This window comes from Arabidopsis thaliana, chromosome 3, assembly GCF_000001735.4.
Source record: "Arabidopsis thaliana chromosome 3, partial sequence".
NCBI lineage: Eukaryota > Viridiplantae > Streptophyta > Magnoliopsida > Brassicales > Brassicaceae > Arabidopsis > Arabidopsis thaliana.
The window spans coordinates 18,067,902-18,088,819 of record NC_003074.8 but is presented as its reverse complement, the minus strand read 5'-3'; the positions used below and the strand labels follow the sequence as shown (position 1 = coordinate 18,088,819).

General features: G+C 35.3%; 3 protein-coding genes, 2 long non-coding RNA genes and 1 other non-coding gene across 7 annotated transcripts; 2 read left to right on the top strand and 4 right to left on the bottom strand.

The window, feature by feature from the left end:
• Positions 1-1,080: 1,080 nt before the first annotated feature.
• On the top strand, positions 1,081-1,396 carry AT3G08005. Its single transcript, NR_141376.1, has one exon. It is a non-coding gene; the product is annotated as an other RNA (long non-coding RNA).
• AT3G07995 lies at positions 1,113-1,604 on the bottom strand. Its single transcript, NR_141375.1, has 2 exons — positions 1,468-1,604; positions 1,113-1,202 (listed from the first exon to the last, which is right to left on the bottom strand). It is a non-coding gene; the product is annotated as an other RNA (long non-coding RNA).
• Positions 1,406-10,368, top strand: AT3G48770 (ATP/DNA binding protein; the record flags this gene model as incomplete). Of its 2 annotated transcripts, NM_001339378.1 has the most annotated exons (9): positions 1,406-1,602; positions 1,992-2,392; positions 2,541-2,687; positions 3,833-4,030; positions 4,503-4,713; positions 4,806-9,560; positions 9,654-9,754; positions 9,924-10,020; positions 10,121-10,368. In NM_001339378.1, the coding sequence occupies 5 exons, from the start codon at positions 2,003-2,005 to the stop codon at positions 9,557-9,559; spliced, it is 5,700 nt and encodes a 1,899-aa protein (NP_001319711.1). In that variant the 3' UTR covers position 9,560; positions 9,654-9,754; positions 9,924-10,020; positions 10,121-10,368. The 2 variants fall into 2 exon arrangements, with proteins under 2 accessions (NP_001319711.1, NP_190446.1); NM_114736.3 differs by lacking the exon at positions 1,406-1,602 and having other exon boundaries at positions 2,003-2,392; positions 10,121-10,354.
• An 88-nt stretch (positions 10,369-10,456) lies between these two features.
• On the bottom strand, positions 10,457-13,115 carry AT3G48760 (DHHC-type zinc finger family protein). Its single transcript, NM_114735.4, has 5 exons — positions 12,808-13,115; positions 12,194-12,376; positions 11,780-12,076; positions 11,447-11,680; positions 10,457-11,341 (listed from the first exon to the last, which is right to left on the bottom strand). The coding sequence occupies exons 1-5, from the start codon at positions 12,916-12,918 to the stop codon at positions 10,736-10,738; spliced, it is 1,431 nt and encodes a 476-aa protein (NP_190445.2). The 5' UTR covers positions 12,919-13,115; the 3' UTR covers positions 10,457-10,735.
• A 1,063-nt stretch (positions 13,116-14,178) lies between these two features.
• Positions 14,179-17,366, bottom strand: CDC2 (cell division control 2). The gene is made up of 9 exons (NM_114734.4): positions 17,149-17,366; positions 16,574-16,633; positions 16,316-16,500; positions 16,111-16,231; positions 15,842-16,015; positions 15,422-15,585; positions 15,136-15,223; positions 14,980-15,033; positions 14,179-14,613 (listed from the first exon to the last, which is right to left on the bottom strand). Exons 2-9 carry the CDS (start codon positions 16,580-16,582, stop codon positions 14,524-14,526), a joined length of 885 nt encoding a protein of 294 aa, NP_566911.1. The 5' UTR covers positions 16,583-16,633; positions 17,149-17,366; the 3' UTR covers positions 14,179-14,523.
• A 2,304-nt stretch (positions 17,367-19,670) lies between these two features.
• Positions 19,671-19,742, bottom strand: AT3G48745. The gene has a single exon. It is a non-coding gene; the product is annotated as a tRNA-Gln (tRNA).
• Positions 19,743-20,918: the final 1,176 nt, after the last annotated feature.

The following is a 20,918-nucleotide window of genomic DNA, read 5'->3' as shown; positions in this document are numbered from 1 at the left end:
GAATAATAACTGCGTTTTGCGGTACGCGAGAAGTGCGGTGCGATTCAAATAGTAACGAAAATACATAGATACATATGTATATGTAGAGATTTTGATACTGTTACAGCACTGTTGCGGTGCGGTTTTGAGTGCGGTTTTGTTTACCATTCACAGCTTTAGATTCAAAGCAGATTCAAACTGTTAACCAGTGAAATAGGGATTCGTAACAATAACTAGAGGTATGGGCTCTTTGTATTTCAATTTAGTTACACACTGTTTCCTTGTATCCTTTGCAATTGAGAGAAGTAGGGAGAGAAAAATAAAATGTAGCGAGTATAGGAGATGTGATATAGCAATATAATTTTCACTTCAACGTAGAGTCAATCAGTCAACTTGTGTTCTTCGATTTCAAAACCCGTAAGACAACGACCAAACTCACTTTTCGTTTTATAATATTATTAAGCATGTCTTTGTCTTCACCAATTCTATGTTGTCATCTTCTTCGTCACGAGTTTATGGGTATGCCATAATTTTAAATAGTTATCACCATTCGTTATCCGTCAGTTTCATATGCTTTTCTTTCTTTTCTTTTTGGAAATGGAAAATAACTCTCATTGACATCTTCCAAATTCATATCTTAACTAGTAGGCAGCCCGTGCCGTGCCTTGCACGGGAAAACAACAATACCAATAATACATTTTGTTTCTTTGAAATCTGCAACTATACACAAATGATGAATATCACAACCTCACAAAATACAATGTGTATCATTGCTCTATAACTCTCAATAGAAATCCTCTTCAACTTTACTCAAATTGTAATATCTATATGTGTCAAAATTGGAGAAAACTTTTATTGGAAACATCAAATGATCTTACATAAATACATAAACTTCTCTCATAGACATAGAGAAAAAGAGAAGGAATAGATGAAGAAAAGAAAAAATATATAGAACCGTTTTTTCTTCTCCAAAAGCTTAACAATAATAATAATGGAGAAATGAATTACCTTCTAATCAAAACGCTTTTTTTAACTCGAAATATATAAGATGCTTTCACATTTAAATTATTTTACACACTAAACCGTAGAAGAAGATGCCATGTCATGCCACCCATCTCTCAAATTGGTTATCTTCTTCTTCTTTTGAATTGAAAGCCCCAAAACATTTGCATCCATTTTGTTTCTATACGATTCTCGTAAACTTATGTGGTCATTTTGTCGAGCAGCTGGTGTGCATGGAAAATGTAAGAAGATAAGACCAAGTAAAACGCAACAAAATGGCCAAAGGTTTAGTGATATTCATACCAGCGATTAGGTGGACCAAACTCAGTGTGTCGTGAGGAGTTAACAGCGTCCATCACATTAGGCATCACAAAAGTCTCAACTTTCATTATTTACGTCATACTTTCGTTTCTCTGTTAGACGTATTTAGATGAAAGAATGGAGGATTTAAGGTTATGAGAAAGGAGAGAAGAAGAAGAATTTGAACCTGTTTTTATCTTTCTGAGAATGGCTTATACGGTTGCCATTGAGATCGTAAATTAACTGGCAGAGGGTTTTTGAAAGATGGGAGAGAAACTGAAGAATCTTAAGAACGTGGAAGAAGCAGTTGCTGAAAAAGTGGTAAAAAAAAATTATTTTCATTTTTTGTCAAACAAGAATTTTATTGAATAGTAAAAAGAAGTGAATTGGTTTACGATTTTGAAAGAGCAAAATTTTAGACTTAAGCATACGTGGCAGAAAGAGAAGCTTGCAGTTTTTATAAAATTGACTGTTGATTTAGTATAATTAGATTATGTCGAGTTTCTTCCAATCCTTATGTGTTTATTCGTTTGGCCTAGTCTTCTTATCGCTAGCTAATATATACAAATGAAAATATAACTTTGAGTGATTCGAATACTTTTGTTTTGTTCGTTTAATTTAATCCTTGTAAGAGTTATATACATTTTTTATTGGTAAAGAGTATACATATGTTAATTGTGTAGAGGTTTTTACTTCTTCTTTTTTTGTAGTTTACTCATCAATGGAGAAGGCTTTTTCACCAAATACAAGCAATATAAAGCAAGAGAAATCGTCGAACCGTTCCAGTCATCACAAACAAGATTTGGCTTGGAACTATGTTAGAGAAGCTATTGATTCAAGACGGAGAAAAGTTATAACTTGTGGCTTTTGTGGTAAACAATACGTTGGAAGTGAAATAAATAGAATGAAACATCACTTGGCTGGATTGAATAATAGAAGTGCATGCCAAAAGGTTTCTTCCGAGGTTCAACATTCGATGAGAAAATCATTGGAAGAAAACAAAGAGAAACCGAAGAAAATAATCGTTGTGGATCTTGATATGCAAGACGATGAAGTAAATGTTGGTCAAAGTTCTCATCAATCTTGCAGTTCTTCAAGTCGAAAAAGAAAGGTTAGTATCGACTTACATTTGTACTTTAGAAAGATTAAACACAATATGCATTACATGATCAATTATGTATAGCAATTATCAAGAGATGATTTATGGAACGGTATGAAAATTGCATTAGTTTTATAATGGTCAAAAGGTTTCTTCCAAGGTTCAACATTCGATGAGAAAATCATTGGAAGAAACCGAAGAGAAACTGAAGCAAATAATTGTTGTTGATCTTGATATGCAAGACAATGAAGTAAATGTTGGTCAAAGTTCTCTTCAATCATTCAGTTCTTCAAATCGAAAAAGAAAGGTTAATATATCAACTTACATTTGTATTTCTAGTAGAGTTTAGAAGATTAAATTTATCAAAGGGTGTCAAAATCTGACTCAAATTTTTTATTAGCGCTAATTCTGTTTTTAAGGCTTATTTAATAAATGAGTTATATGATCGAATTTAATTTAGATCGCGGGATATATGAGCGAGCTTTAATGAAAATGAGCTTGCTCATGAGTTGAGCTAGACCGTTTTTAGAATTAAAATGTTATATATGTAAAAATATACAACTAAATACACAAACCAAAAGGGAAAAAACCCGAAAAAATCCCCGTTTATTTTTAATTTGTCCGTTTAATACCTGCATTATTAAATTTTTCCGAACAATACATGAGTTAATTTTTATGTTCTTTAAAAACTTTCGTTTGTTTAAATTTTGGTAAAATCAGATATCCGAGTTAACGGCTGTTTAAACTTAACCTATGTTAAAACTTAACAGACGTTAACTCGGATATCTGATTTTACCAAAATTTAAACAAACGAAGGTTTTTAAAGGACATAAAAATTAACTCATGTATTGTTCGGGAAAATTTAATAATGCATGTATTAAACGGACAACTTAAAAATAAACGGGGATTTTTTTTAGTTTTTTCCCCAAACCAAAATAGTTATATACTTTTTCATCAAATATAACAAATAATATTTTGATAGAATTTTTCTGTTTTTAAAATTTTATCTAAATTTCTATCTCAAAGTAACTGAGTAAGTTATATCTTAAATTTGTTTTGTATTTGCTATTTATGTTATGACTTTTGAATTACATTATTGATGAACTAAAAGAAACACAAATTCAAACCACACAAGATTTAATTATATAAAGATATATTACATCATTATCTAAATCTAATTTGGAGTTATCTCAATAACAAACGTTGAAGATGAAGATTTAAAAGATACTTGCATTTACGAAGCTACATAACTTTTTTTTCTTGTAAAGTAAACTACACAGTACAAGAAGATTTGTCTTTTGGTTAGCCAATTAAATTCTAGTCTTTTGGTTTTTCCCGTACTAATGTCACATCATCGTTATACTTAATTCTCAAGTTTTACCTTCCCCATGAAGTTTCCTTCTTCTTCTCTTTAAATTCCTCACTCTCTTGTCTGTCGCTTCACTTTTGCAGAGAGAAACCAAAACAAAACCAGTAATAATAGAGACAATGACGGAATCGGCTAAGCAACACATTGAACGAATTCGTCGGACTAAGTTTTCAATCGGTGGAGCTGAGAATCCGTTGACGGAGGATCTTCATCAAGCTGTGAAGAATCTCTCCGCTGAGCTCTATGCAAAGGATGTTCACTTTCTTATGGAACTTATCCAAGTAAGTTCTCCTCTCTTACTGCCCCTATCACTTATATGTCACTGTTTCTGTGTTTTTTCTGTGAGATTTTGCTCTGTCTTCTCTAGGGTTTTGTGCTCTGTTCCCGAGAAAATCTGTAACCCATTTTGAATATCTACTTTTTTCCCGCACTATTTTCCTCTGTAGTTTGTGTTAGATATGTTTGTTTGCGTTGATGTGTAATAAATTAATAATGTAATCGAATGTTGAACCAGAACCAGAACAAAACCGAACCAAACCGTTTCTATTCTGCTTCATTTTCATGTATTCAAGTGTTTTCATATGATGTTACCTAGTTTTCATGCATACAGTCAGAATCATGTTTGCTCTTAAATCGAATTATATTGTGCTTGAGATTGATACATAGAACATGTTGTTATGGTTTTTTGGCTTCCTCCTACAGTTTTAGCATTATGCTAATGCTAAGCATTCGTATTTTTCCTCTGGTTTTCAGAATGCGGAAGATAACGAGTATCCAGAAGGTGTGGATCCATCTCTTGAATTTGTGATAACATCTGAGGATATCACAAACACCGGAGCTCCAGCCACTCTTCTTATTTTCAACAATGAGAAAGGTTTCTCTGAGAAAAACATTGAGTCCATCTGCAGTGTTGGACGGTCTACAAAGAAAGGCAATCGAAAATGCGGTTACATCGGAGAGAAAGGTACACGCATTTGCTTGTGTGACCTCAAGACGAACTCAAATGTCAAAGACACTTCTTGTTCTTACTTGTGTGTTCTGTTTCAATCTTGATAGGAATCGGTTTCAAGAGTGTGTTTCTGATTACGTCGCAGCCTTATATCTTCAGCAATGGCTATCAGATTCGCTTCAATGAGGCACCTTGCAGCCACTGCAGCCTTGGCTACATTGTTCCTGAGTGGGTTGACCAACATCCTTCTCTTGTTGATATACAAAGGATGTATGGTTCGGGTTCTGCTCTTCCGACCACAACCATTATCTTGCCTTTGAAGAGTGACAAAGTAAAGCCGGTGAAAGAACAGCTTTCCAATGTTCATCCTGAGGTTCTGTTGTTTTTGTCAAAGATCAAACGTCTCTCTATCAGAGAACATTGCCTAGATCCTAAGCTCAGTACTGTGAACTCAATAGGGATTGTTAGTGAGACTAACTTTGTGACGAGGAAGAGCATTGATGCGGAGTCATACACGATACATCTCTCAGCTTCTGAGAAAGGGAAAAACTCTGAACAAGAATGCTCCTACTATATGTGGAGGCAAAAGTTTCCAGTGAAACATGAGAACCGTGTGGACAGGAGAAGCGAAGTTGAGGAGTGGGTGATCACTTTAGCGTTTCCATTCGGAGAGCGTCTTGGCCATGGAAATAACTCTCCTGGTATCTATGCGTTTCTTCCCACAGAAATGGTAACAAACTTTCCCTTCATCATTCAAGCCGATTTCATTCTAGCATCGTCTAGAGAAATGATCCTTTTAGATGATATATGGAACCAAGGGATTCTCAACTGTGTACCTCTAGCATTTTTGAATGCATTCACGTCTTTGGTCAAAACGACTGATGCTCCAGTGTCTAGTTTGCTGCCTGCTTTTAGGTTCTTGCCTGTAAAAGAATCTAACTATGCAAAGCTGAATGTGGTCCGAGAATCTATCAGGGCAAGGGTTTGTGCAGAGGAAATTGTACCAAGCATATCTCATCAAGGACAGAAGTTCTTTTACAAGCCGTGTGAAGTTGGTCGTCTCATACCTACTTTCTGGGACATCTTAGAGAAAGCAGGAAGTGAAGGTGCGAGTCTGCAGAACATATCATCACATGGCATCTACATTTTGAATTCCGCTTTTGACAGAACAGAATATGACAACGTTTTGAACTTCTTGGGTCTGAAGCAAGTAAGCAACGAATGGTATGTAAAATGCATTCAGGGCTGTGATCTCGTGACAAGTGTGTCAGAAGCTACGTATGTGGAGGTTCTACTCTTCATCGCTGAGAATTGGCAGTGCAGGTTTCAGAATACAAATATGGGGAAAGTTCCCCTTATCAAGTATGTTGTCCAAAAGGGAGTGAGTTCTCTCAGCAGTTTGGGTGGTTTCAGTCCTAGGACTTTATGCTTGTCCACAGAGAAGAACCAGGCATGGCTACTTGATTGGAACGATGAGTTCAGATGTATGTCTAACTTCGTCTTCATGCCACCAACAACCCGGACAGCGTTGAAAGTGTGCTCCAAGAAGGAGATAATTCATACTTGGCTCAAAGAGAACGTTAAAGTCATTACTCTTAGTGTCTCTGACTATGCAAAACATCTCCGTGAGAATCTTAATGGAGATAAGAGGCTTGTTGTTGCATATGCACACTTTCTGCATCACTCAATCTCAAAGGATTTTTTATCAAAAGAAGAAGCGGGTAAATGCTGCAAAGACATGCCGCTTGTGGACAACTATGGGAATGTAAACATAAGCAGGAATGGGGTTCTTGTTCCAGCTAGTGCAGGTAAATGGGTTAGCTTAGTTGGTTCCAATCCGTGGAGACATAGTGGCTACATTGAACTTTCAGAAGAGTATTTGTTGTCGAACAGGTTCGCTGGTCTTCGGTCTAACAAGAAAGACCTTCTCGGGTTCTTGAAATCTTCTGTTGAGGCTGGAGATATACCTGACATAGAACCTCCTAATGTTGCTATACCTGCATTGTCAGGGCCTCTTACAAAGGAGAATGTTTTGTTGCTGTTAGAGTGGATTAATAAGTGTAACAGACATTCTCTTCGTTCCAACTTTTTGAATTCTGTTAGAGGAGGAAGTTGGCTGAGAACAACAATGAATGGGGTTTCTGATTATCGGCCGCCTTCTCAGTCGTTTTATCATACTTCATCATGGGGAAGTATTCTTCAGAACGGTTCAATTCTTGTTGATATTCCGCTCGTTGATCGAAGCTACTATGGCAACGAGATTGAGAAGTACAAAGAAGAGTTGAAAATTGCTGGTGTCATGTTTGAGTTCAGTGAAGTATGTAGATTTGTTGGCAACCACCTGATGAGTTTAGCTGAGACGTCAACACAGTCAAGCGCAAACGTGTTCTCAATACTGAAATTCATCAGGTACTTGAGAGAGAAGCGCCTCTCACCAGCTGATTTCATCACTGCTGTCAAAAATGGTCCTTGGCTGAAGACTATTTCTGGTTACCGATCTCCAGATGGAGCTGTTTTGTTCAGCGAGGAATGGAAAGCTGCGTCGTTGATCAGTGACATCCCATTCATTGACAGAGGTTTCTATGGTGTAGTTAGCCTCAATGGTTATAAGGAAGAGCTTGAGTTGCTTGGCGTTGTAGTTAAGTTTCCTGATAACTACAGCCTCATCGTTTCACATTTGAATACTGCAAAGCTGACTTACTTGACACCTGATGCAATGTTCCTAGTACTTGACTGCATGCGTCAACTGAGTCCACATAGGCTGATCAATGCCCTGTGGAATTCTTCTCAGTGCTTCAAGACAAAGAAGAATGGCTATAAATCTCCTGCTGAATGTTTCATACCTGATCCAGAGTGGACTTGTCTTCTTTCTGTTTTTGATTGCTTCCCTTTGATCGATGATGATTTCTATGGCAGCAGAATCTTTGCCTACAAAGGAGAACTGAAGCAGATTGGTGTTAAGCTTCAGCTTGAAGAAGCTGTGAAAATGTTTGTGAGTACATTTAAACAGAAAGCTATCTCCTCTGGGCTAACACGATGTACCGCATCGTCTCTTTTATCTTGCTACAAGAAGCTGATGGGAAGTTTGTACAAATATCCTGAAGAACTTATGAAAAGCTTCAAACAGTTTCAATGGCTGCATACCAAACTTGGTGATTTTCGTGCACCAAAGGACTGTATTCTCTTTGATTCAGAATGGGAACCTCTCCGCCTCATAGCGAATCTTCCCTTTATCGATGATGGTCCGAACTGGTATGGCAAGAGCATACACGAGTTCAGAAAAGAGCTCGAGAGTTTGGGAGTTACAGTTGAGCTGAGGAAAGGCATGAGCCATGTGATCAGCTCCTTAAGTCTCCCTGATCCATCTCGCATCGCTCCTTCAAGCGCCTTGTCTCTTTTTAGGTGCATCAAGTTCTTGCGTGAAGACAGATTTCAGCAACTCCCTAAAGAGCTTCTTGATAAGGTCTCAGTAAAATGGTTGAAGACACATGCAGGTTACCGCAGTCCCGAGGAGTGTCTCTTGTTTGATAGGACCTGGAAGTTAGAGCCGTGTGATGGTCCCTTCATCGACGAAGAGTATTATGGCTCAGATATTAATTCGTTTAGAGAAGAGCTTATTGCGATAGGAGTTGGTCATGATTCAGACAAAGCTTGCCAGTTGCTTGCAAGAAATGTCTATAAACTCTCAGAAACTGATGCTATTTCCCGGGTTTATAGATTTCTTAGTGAAGCTGAATGGAAACCTGAGAAAGGTGCCTCTTCAGGTCGGATTTGGATACCAAGTGATGAGAAATGGGCTGATATTTCTAGTTGTGTGCTCTTTGACAAAGATAAGCTCTTTGGATCAAAGTTTAACGTTCTTGAAAACCACTATTGTAGTGGTAAGGATCATAACCTTCTTGGTTTCTTCTCATCTGCATTTGGCGTGAGAATTAATCCGTCTATTGAAGATTACTGCGAGTTGTGGAAATATTGGGAGAAAACTAAGAACAGATTGTCTAGTCATGAGTGTTGTGCGTTCTGGAGCTTTGTTGTGCGACATGGTGACACGGTGAAAGCAGAGAAGCTCCTCTCTGAGTCCTTTTCGCGTTTGCCTGTACACTCACCGGATTGCAACAACAACGACGGAGTCATGTTATCTAGCATAAGCGACGTGTTCATAGCTGATGACTTGCTCTTGAAAGATATGTTTATTGATTCTCCTGTTTTCGTTTGGTATCCAACTCCAAGCATTCCTACATTGTCCCGAACCAGACTTATTGAGATTTATCGAAACATCGGTGTCAAAGAGGTCTCCAAATGCGTCGAGATCGCAGAAGCTGATCTAACCGGATTCAAAACCGAGCTGCAAGAGGTTGTTGATCCAAAGAAGAACCTGATTGGACCGGGGCTAGTGAAGCTCATTCTCGCGTTCCTCTCTGATCCATCTCTCAAGGTAGAAACTGCTGAACGTTTAAGAATCATACATAGCCTTGTTGACATCGACGTTAAAGAAACTTCGGAGACTATCACAACGGAGTATACTCTGAGTCTACCTTCAAAGGGAGAGAAGCTGATTGCAAAGGCTAAGAGGATGATAAGATGGGAAAGGGAGAAAGGAGTGGTTTATGCAGAGAAGATGGAGAAAACTTGTGGTAAAAGAAAGCTTTTGGAGTACGCCACGTGTTTCGCTGAGGTGATTGCTAAGGGTGTGATGTGGGAGAGAGAGGATCTGATCGGACGGTTATCAGAGCTTGTGAAGATGGCTTACTTGGTTGAGTTTGATGAAGAGGCTTTAGAGTTTCTTATGAAGTCTAAGAACCTTCAGGTCTATGAAGAAGATGAGAAACTAATCTCAGATGAGTTCTCTCAAGTAAACTAAGGTATGTCGATATGGTTCAGTGTTTTGGTACTTGTCCTCTGTTAATTTATTCTGCTTCTGTAAAAGTAAGAATATTTTATCTTCTCTTTTGCAGATTTCTTCTTCTATCACAAGTATTCTCTATGGCTAGTCTCTATTTATTTTGTCTACTCAAGACATAACCTGCAACGTTTCTTGGAGTTTGGTCTTGATCAAGTATGTTTCCTCTGCCTCTCTGTGATTAAAACTCTGTTCTTTTGTCTTAGCACAAATAGTAAAATGCATAGCTCTAGTAGTTGAAATTGTTACTCTTTTAGTGCAACAAAGTTTGATATCTCAGGTTTTATTAGTCTCAGAAATAAAGTTTTGCATTTGGTGTTTGCAGTAATAGCTAGTACATTTATCTTCAAGTTTGGTGATGATGAGGATACGATAGCAAGGAGCAAGGAGGTCAGGAGTATGAGATTCTAGCATTATATCATGTAAGACAATTCTGAAAACTGGACTGAGAATGACAACTCGATTAGTACTGGTTTTTGTTGATGTATCTGACTTTCATTTTAACTTTTTTGTATGTTGCAGGTTCATCCAGGTATCTATCATCTATTGCTGAGTATGTGAAGAGTGTAGAAGTTTTCTTGCGAACTTATGTCTTATGTTGAATAATTTGAAGTAATGAAGAACAGTAGAAAACTTTGATCAATTTGCGTTTGGCTTTTGGTGTTTCCATTTAGTAACATTTTCGGAGATTATAGTATGGCTAGTTAATAACTGTAACCAATATAATGTAATCATTTTGATCAGTGCCATAAAAACTCTTGATTGTTAGCATATTTTAGGTAGTTTACATCAAAAAATATCGTTCTATTTATCGGGTTTAACCCACTAGAACTCGAAACACATCATATTTTTCAAATTCGGACTTCATGTGGGCAGCAGCTCAATTTGGTTTCAGGCTGCATTAGGCTCTTTTACCCACCTCAACATAATGACTCTTTTAAAGTTTCTATTTCAAAATGAAATATTTGAGTTGTTTCATTTTCCAGCAATTTTGAAAGCTTTTATCCTTTGAACAAATACTTTACACAAACACGTTACAATGTCGTAAATAAACAAACAAACCTGAATCACAATCTTGAATCTCCTTACTTTTTTCAGTAACCTTTTTTCTTAGTGTAATTGGCTTTAAACCGGAGACTATAACCGCCCTATACCAGTTCCGGTTCTTCCTCTACTTGTTACTGCATCATATATCTCAACATGTAAATCTCTTGAAGCATCATTGTCTGAAGACTCTGAGCTGTCTTCACCGACTCTTGACACAGACTCATCTCTGGTTCTTAAATCTTCGTTTACACGGCTTGACAATTCCCAGCTCCCTCCTCTTCTTCCCCTGCTTGACTCTCTTGAATGCATAATCCCGCGTCCCCTGCTTGACTCTCTTGAATGCATAATCCCTCGTCCTTCAGATTCTTCTGGAGGAAGCATTCTGCTCAAATCCCGTGATGCAACCCCTGCTTCCATGTCCTTTTCGATGTCACCGAGCTCTTCTTCTACTGTCTCGTGCCACACTGGTTTTCTCCCCATCTCTATGTCGTTGGAAACTTTCTGTAAGCTCGGGCTTGACATCCCTCCATTTACTGTCCTTGGTGGTATTGCTGGCTCCTTTGAAACCTTTTCTCTGAAACTGTTCTGAGATACGGCAACATTTGTGCAGAAAACTTCCATAAAGTTCCCCACTATTCCTTTGTTGAAGGGGTTCTCATGTCTATCATACCGATACCTAAAGTTTTCGTAAGTTGACTGCCAAATCACAACATAATAAACAACAGAGAAACAATGTTAACAAGTAGCTAAATTATCCAACAGTTTCAAAACAAGGAGCTTTTAGAGAGTAATGATTTTTACCTGATTGGTACTCATTAGGTACAAGTGGAAACAGGTAAGCCCACCAACAAACCAGACGCAAATGAAAGTGTAGATTATTAGTGCAATGGAAGCAGGAGTCTTGAGAAACGATTTCCAGATGTTTATGTTCTCACTATCCATTATCCGCTTGACGTAGATCCAGCAGAACACATGGACATAAATGCAGAGAAGAGTTGAGCACAACACAAACATGAAGTAGAACCTATAGTTTCTCTGCAATCAAAACCCCCAAATAACTGTTAGTTACTCTTGAATCGTCTAGGTATATGCAATTGTAATTGGTTTTTGATGAGGAAAAAAAATATCCATTACCAATCCAATGCACTGACCAAGCCAAGGACAGTGGTGATCAAACTTCTCGACGCAGTTGTTGCAAATCGAACAATGAGAAGCACGGGGCGGTCTGTAAAGCATGCATGTGTCACAGTATTTGATCTTGACAGTAATTCCATTTACAATCATATCCTTTGTCCGAGGCAACCGACTCTGAGGAGTATGAGCAAGACGTGGTTCTCCATTGCCTTCATTACTCTCTGGTTCAGGAGGATACAGATTACGTGGTATTATCCCTGGGTCTCTCGCGGAGGTTAGAAGAAGAAATACTAGATCCTGTAGACAAACAAATACTAAACCTTTATTATCAAGATGCCAAGAGTAAAAAGGTTGCAGTAGAGAGCTGAATCAGAATCAGAAGGGAACAAACATTCATGAGAAAAAGGAACTCACTAATAAAATCAGACCAACAGCAACAGCTAAAACTGATACTCCTCTATGGTGAGGAAAATCATCGATAAATTTTCTGCCAACAAAAATACAGAATACAATGACAGGAGCTGTAATTAAGAAGACGGTGATGAGAATAGATCGAGCATCAGGTCCAAACACGAGCCTTCCTCCAAGGAAGAACACCTGGAGACACAAAAAAGAATAAATCAAAGATCAGTAACATATTGACAAATGTTACAAATCTAGTTGAATTAACAACTTAAAGACTCTTGTAACTATGTGATCACACATCTAGGTAAATCTTTACTCAAACTTGTGTTAAACATCAAAAAGCTCTAATTTTGAAAGAGACCAGCATCTTTGACAGCGTAAACAAGACCAAATCTCAAAATTAGGGTATACATACAAGTCAAACTTATTACTCTAAACTTCTGAAAATATGACCAAACCCAGCAAAAAAACAGAGAGAATGATTATTCCACAACTTCTGAGTAATTCCACCAAAAAGGCTTAGGATTTTTGATTCAGATCTTATTCAAAGACATTAAATCTGACCCAGAAAAACAAAAACCAATCATAAAAGAGATAAAGAAGAAGAAGAAGAAGAAGCTCACGTTATTGCCTTTCCAGCCTTTATAAGTTCTGATCAGCTCATCACCACCACTAACACCGCCGCTACTACTCGGAGCTCCATGACGCCGATCTGACGGCTGCAAATCTAACATCGGAAGAAACCCAGAAAAAAAATCGCGTTTTTTTTTGCTACACAAACAAAGTCTTCAGAGCAATAAATTTGGTTTAGAAAATAAAAATCAAAAAAGGAATTATTGACTTGAGGGAACAGAGAAAGAGAATTATGTTTTTTGTTTCTTAATAATGCAGCTTTCCCTTTTTACGAGTCAACTAATTTCAAAGATATCAGTTTCTAATGGAGTTTATGGTAATTAGTTAATGATTTTTTTTTCTTTCTGTTACAGAATAATTGATGTGTAATAGATTCAGTAAGGGTTTTTTTTTTTGAGGAATCAGTCTTGACATTACACGTTTATAATTTTCTATATATTTTAAACTAATTAGGTAAATGACAATGAAACTGATTGAAATTAATAAGTATATAGTTTTTGGGGTGACATATTGCTGTTGAATTTGATTTAATAAAATTATTCTGATTTTATCATTAATGTGCTATTTATTTCTGTTGAATTTGATTTTTTTTTTTAGTATTTTGATTTTATGATTAATACACTATTGTTAAATATAACTTTATATACTAATTACTATTTATCTTTTAAAAAGGTCTATAATTATTTTATTGATTAATAGATAAATTGTAAGAGAAAATGCGCTCTGCAACAATAAGTAAAAATGTCTAAAACTTTAAAATGATAATAACTCTTGGCAAAAATATATATAAAATAATAATATATAACAAGTTTTCATTAGAAATTATGTTATAATATTCACTAAGGAAAGTTTATATACGAAATTTTAAAACGTAAAAAGTATAAATGCACTTTGATAATCATACATATATTCATGAATAAATAGATCGGTCTATTTTACACGAGGCTATGCTTTTTTGAGTTTTTCAGACACTTAAGTTTATGCCTCCCATTGGACTTGATTTTCAGAATGGAAGCGTCTTTGCTTAGTGAATAGATTGAAACCACTGCTAACTAACACTGAAATGGTTATCAGGTACCTTCATTTAGTTTCGAATTAGATTATTGACATTTGATCTACTTCGAATTTCGACCAACTGTAAAATGTAATCCAAACTATCGAATACGTGTTGAATTGTTCTTCTCGTCAATTTATTTGTCAGCTTTTTCTGGTCAACTTTGGTCTCATTAATGATTGGCTACTTGGACCCTCTTGTCTCATTAAAAACGGTGCACCCTTTATAAATAGGAAATTAAGATCGACGGACCATATATACTAGTTATCAAATGACGTCGTAACTCGTAAATAAGTACTAATGAAATCGAAAAAAGTGATGTTTTTTGGGATATATTTCAAAAGATCACTATCAAGGCACAATCAAGAAGCTGAGAAGTTGCATAATATGGTCATTTTGCAAAACAAAAACCATATTTCATATAGGGAAATACTATATTCTGGGTAAAATAAGATACAAGAAACTGATCTCAAAAGCTTAGAAGTAAAAAAAAACACACTCGAAATCTTCTTCTTTCTTTTTTTTCGTAATAGAATATAAGTAGGAAACGAACTCAGAAAAAGAATAAACAAAACCCATTAATATTGTTCTTCATTTTCTTAGGATTGATAATTATATATAGAATGAAGGAGATTACTGGTTTTATGCCTTTCTAAGGCATGCCTCCAAGATCCTTGAAGTATTCATGCTCCAGGGCGGCTCTTGCGTTGATTCTTTTGGTCGGATCCATTAACAGCATTTTCTGAAACAAATCAAGCAGAGAGATATATTATCATCTTTGCTTTCACAGGAGCTCAAAATCTTAGATTTCTATCCAGATGTCTGGTTTGGTTAGGAATTTCAAGAATCCTGGTTTTTGAAGATTGTTCATATTTCAAACAAGTTTGGTTTTGGCTTCATGTGGTTTTGAAACTATGAAGCCTAATCGAATTGGTTTTAGTACGCCGGCTCTTGATGACTTTATAAGACATCTAAAACCTCAAATGGTTAAAAGGTTTTTAGTAAGAAACATGAGACCAGATCCATCACAATCAAGCATACAGGTCTCTAATAGCAGAAGTAGTGTGTCTATATATGTGTGTGTATATATCTAGCTCAGTGAACTTACAGAAAGGAGATCGACTCCATCGGGATCTAGATTGGGGACAAAAGTTTCTAGGTCCTGTGGTATAAGAAAAAAAAACAAGGGCAAGAATTAATATATGTTGTGAACTCTTGACTACTGAAGACAAGATGTACAAGCGAATAAAGACATTTGAAGTACCGTTGGTTTCCATTTAGGGAAAGCAGATTTATAATCCGGTAGAGAAGTTACCCCACGCCATGTATCCTCGTACGGAGTTCCCATGATTCTAGAAGAAGACAACAAAACAAGGCAGTAACAGATTTATAATCAGTTAACAATTCAATTTCTGTGTCCTTTACTACTTCTCCAAAATGTGATATCAAGTTGAAAATGTTTCCACAATCCCTTGTGATATCATTGCAGACAAGTCTTTGCACTTGTAATATATAGAGGAATATTGGACTGGGGAAGTTAGCAATTAAACCTGAAAATCTTGAAGAGTTGATCAATCTCGGAGTCTCCAGGAAATAAGGGCTTTTGGCTGATCATCTCAGCAAATATGCACCCCACAGACCAAATATCAACAGGTGTAGAGTAATGATGAGATCCTAGGAGTATCTCTGGTGCTCGGTACCAGAGAGTAACAACCTAAAGGAACAATATGCAAAAATTGTGTGAATAACCAGGAAGAGATCTGAAATCTGGATGTAGCATTGAAATATTTTACAGTATCTTGAACTAGCTTACTTCAACCGTCTATGTGAAATGGCTTAGTCCTTTTCATCACATTTATCAGACACATAAGTGGTATAATACTTAATTTACATTACACTCATAAGGAATGCAGCCAGCCAAAAGATTTCATAACGGGAACATATGAACAAGGAATAAAGCTCTTTGGTACCTCATGAGTAAATGTCCTGACAGGGATACCGAATGCTCTGGCCAGTCCAAAATCAGCAAGCTTCAGTGAGTTTGTGCGGCGATCAATCAACAAATTCTGTGGCTTCAGATCACGATGGAGAACCCTATGAGAGTGGCAATACGCAATTCCACGGAGAATCTGGTAAAGATATGTCTGAAAATAGTGGATGAACAGCTCTGATCAGCTTATATTGAGTATTGAGTTTAAGCACATATATAAAACAATGCCTAAAGTTTCTTAGCACTCACTTTGATCATATGTAGATCCTTGGAGAAATCAGGAGTAGAATCCATGTGCTTTTTGAGATCCAAGTCAAGATACTCAAAAACCAGATACAAACGTTTCTCGCTGTGCACCACATCCTGCAATCTGTGTAGCAAAAAACATCAATCAAAATTGTTTACCAGAGTCATCATGCTGAATCAGTTTTCAACAATGGTATTAACATCATACTTGACAATGTTGCTGTGCTGCATTTCTTTCAAGAGGGAGATTTCTCTGATTGCTGTGCTAGGAACACCTTCATCCTCCTGCTCTAGCCTGATCTTCTTCAAAGCAATTGTCTCATTAGTCACTTTGTCACGTGCCTTATAAACCACACCGTAAGTTCCTTCACCAATCTTCTCAACTTTCTCGTACTGCATTAATAAGAGCACATTAACAGAGACTCTCGTCAAAAGAGTAAGAACTGAAACAACTATTTACACCAACCTGATCCATCAATTCCTGAATAATAAAGCTGAAGTAAACTCCACACTTATAAAATGTCACCTGTAGATTGATAATGACACATCGATAATAACACATCAGAGGCTATATTAATTAAGCTGTATATCAGCACACAACAATCTCAAAATTAAAGTCAAATCTACACAAAGACGCAAAGAAACAAATCAATCTCAGATCCGAGCTACTGTGGATTTGATTCTTTGGACAGAATTATGAAAATGAACAATCAAACAAGCCAGCTGAATCCAGAGCAGCGAACTCATATATTATCAAATCCATAGAAACATAGAGCTAAAGCGAACAATCATAAACACTGATGACAAAATGCACACAAGCAAAACCAGTCTAAATCTAGTGAAACACTAAGAAACGCCACTGAAAATGCAAAACGGAGGAAAACAAGTAGAGATCAGCGACGAAGCAGTAAGATAATTGAAGATGGAGAAAAGATAAAGCGTTTGATGAATTGACAACAAAGTTCAAGTCAGAATTTCGCACGGAAAACAAGTTCCTCCTCCGGAAAAGAAATTGATCGGAGAGTAACGAAATCAACTTACCGGCGACGATCGGATGTAGTGTCAGTGAGACTAGCACACCGACGGATCCTCTCTCTTCTCTGTGGTAAAAAGGCAGTAGAGAGAGAAGGGTGGTGGTTTTCTGTGAAAAGCTTGAAGAGAGGAGGACTAGGGAAGGGGATTGACTAATTGAGAGTAAGGGTTTTTTCTTTCTTCTTTTTTTTTTTTTGTGTCAAGGAAATTTTGTTCGTTATTTTTTTTTTCTCTTCTTTAATTTCCAATAAATTGAATTTACCTAACCGCATTAATTTGGTACAATTTTATTTATTATACCGGGTTTGATTGGTATTCAATGATAAAAAAATATATCTTTTATGATGAAAATGGTTTGCTATCTTATAAAATGGTATATGAACCAAAAAAAAATCATTGCAGACCAATTATAAATCAAGAGTTTTGGTTTTACATTGGATTGTTGTCTATCTCAACGATCCATTTGACAAGCAAAATTGTATGTCCGGTTTGCTGTAACCATTTAGAATCTAAGTTAGAAAAAGACGTTTTAGATCATAAAAATGAAAATGGAGAAACATATGTATCCTGTAAGTCTTTGGAGGACCAACCAAAATATAAATGGGCAATAATATGAAAGTTGTTTTAATTAAAAAATATGTCAGTAAACAACTCAACATTTAATGTAAATAATAAAGTCTGGCACCTTGGACCAACACAAAGATAAATGATCAATAATATGAAAATCATATGTTAAATGTTGAGTTAAGAGACGAGTCTTATTCATGTGGATCTTCATCAATGCTGATTTTAGTATCTAAATTTAGTCTTTAGCAGTTATATTTATATAATAATATATATAGTATAACGTTCAATATAACCGATTTTACAAAAAAAAAAATACTTCCCAAAATCCTCGTTTATTTCGCACTTGCTCACATAAAATTTCCAAATACTTTTTTTATAAACAAACCAAAATTAATACTTGCAAGAATAACGTGAGTAGAACGAGAAAAAATAAACTATTCAATAAATCACCCTGATATTCTGATACTTTATGAAAGAAAAAAAAAAAACTCAAAATTTTGTAACTAATTAAAGAACACAAAACTTTTCTACGATATATATATCTTCAAAACTTTTATCCCAAGAGTTCAAAAATATTAAACATAAGCCGATCTCGTGATCAATTTTTTAAGTTATTCTCTGAACAAGCAACTGCCATATATTAACATTTTTAAGTAATCAAATATATATAATTGGTGAGAATTGATTTATTTTCAGATATTTCTCACATTTGTATATTTTGGGAGATTAGATATATAAAGTTTTTTCTGATAAAAGAGCTATACGGTTATCAGTTGTAAGTAAGGGAATTGGCAAAACTAACCAACAAAAAGTTTATAATTAAGAAACTAACATCAAAAGGAAAAAGAACTGATATCCTCTATATTTTGTATATTAATTCCAAGTTTACCCCTTTATCTATTTTTCTCCATTTCTCTTTCCGTCTACCTCTCTCTTCCCTTCTATCTTCCCTCCCTCTTTCTCTCTCTCCCCCTCTCTCTTTCTCTCTCTTTCTTTTTCCCTCTCCCTCTCTCTTTCTCCCAGTAAAGTCTTTACACCTACCTCGTTACTTGTTTTTGTTTTCAAATCAGAGTCTCTTAATTACTTTTGGGTGAGATTTGATTTGGGGGTTTCGAATTACAGAGGGAGGAACACAATTTGGATTCAGGGAATCGACTTTCGTTGTTGCGCTTGGTGTCTTGGTGATGAAATTGAGTTTCGTTGTTGCAATTTGAGAGATACTATTCTATTTGTAAATATACTATTTACGTATACTTTGTTTTATATACGTTTTAAAATGAATTATTTGTTTTGATTAAGGATGTTAAGTGATTTAATTATTGGTTTAGATTTAAACTCTTGGGTTCTCTATATATTATCCTTTAGGGTTTAATATCTTTCTATAAAAAAATATTGTTTATCTATATAGAACTTTATGTTATTCATTGACAACACTATTCACATCTAAATTATTTTATGTTTGTTTTCAAAAATTTAAGTCATGATATATGTAGAAAACTATACAACTTTTTAATTGATATATCATGAACTTGAATTAAATTTTTTAAGATCAGATAATATGAATTACAATTGGGAAGGGGTAAAGAAAAAAGTAAGAGAAAATGGAACTTCTATCCTACCACCTGATTTCTTTTCTCACCTCAACACCAATAATAAAGCCACGTCAGCTCACACTAAACATTCTCCTTCTTCGCTGCCAAACGTAACAGCAGGACAGTGATGTCTTTTCACACCCCTTGAAGGTTATTTACTACATTTTTAAATTTATGGTGTTAGTTAGTTAATTATTTAGTGAAAAAGTGCTATATCTACAAATCACCCTTGTAAGTATTGGGTCGTAAGTCCTGACAAAAAAAAAACAGAAGTTGAAGGCCCAAACAAAAAAAATAATTGAAATGTCGTCAAAGTCTCAAAGAAAAAAGAAACATGGCAGTGACAAAAAAAAATAGTCAATCAGCAAAAAAAGGTCCTACCGGGAGTCGAACCCAGGTCGCTGGATTCAAAGTCCAGAGTGCTAACCACTACACCATAGAACCGAGTGGTTCACATACGAAACTTTTATTTATATACCGGTTACTGAAAACGATTAACAAGAAAATAAATTCATCTAGAGTAGCTAAATGAGACACTACATAACACTTTTACGAATAGTATAGTTTTAAATTAAAGTGTATTGGTTTTATATTTTCGTAGAAATTAATTACTTAACTATCCATTTACAATTTTAGAAAATTGGTTTTAATTTCTTTCTAAAATCTATAAAACTAGTTTTTGAAAAAACATTTACCATTTCTTCCTATAAACTCATTTTTTTAACCGTGACCATATTTTTTTCATTTTTTAAAGTGATATAAGAGAACAATTACAATATAGTATTAATTAATTTCCCTTCTATTTATTTTTATTGTTTAGTAAAAAAAAACATAAACATCTATATATACACTTTATTGTCATTTTTTGTATTACGTTTAAAAATATGAGTTTTTGGCTTAATCTTATATGCTAAAAATAGCAAATACTCGGACACATTTATGAAATGTAGACATAACTTTACTGCTAAAATATCATAACTAAATCTCATGCGCTTGTCAACCTTGAAAATCATATAGATATTTTGATATTTCACCAAAATCAATAATTTTCTCATTACATCATTATAATTATATATATATATATATATCGAAAACAACTGTACTGAAAAAGAAAAGGGAAAATAAAACAAAGAAAGAAAAAAAAGAAAAAAGAAAAGGGAAATGAAAGGAAGAAGAAGATTTCGATATTTCCTCTCTAGTTGCCAAGCAAGGCCCCTAGGCAATAGGATATGTCATTATTAACACTAAAAAGAGACTCTCCTTGGAAACGAAAAAAAATAATTCAATATCTCAAATATCCCTAAATACAATGCAAAGTCGTTTTTAGTATGAAAAATGAGCAAATTAACATCAACAACAAAAATCGAAAACTGTTTGTTTCCTTAATGATATTTCATAGTACATGAGATAGTGAGTTACATTAATCCGTATAAATTTTGTATAAACTCCTATAGGCCTCTTACTATAAACTGTTGACTACATAAGCTATACCTTTTTAAGGTTTATCTAAGATATAGGGATTATTCAATATCATACTTTTTCATTTAAGATCAAAAAATATTAACCATGAGAAGAACTGTCAAAACGCAACAAAGTGGCAAGCTCTTGTTTTGTTTCAAA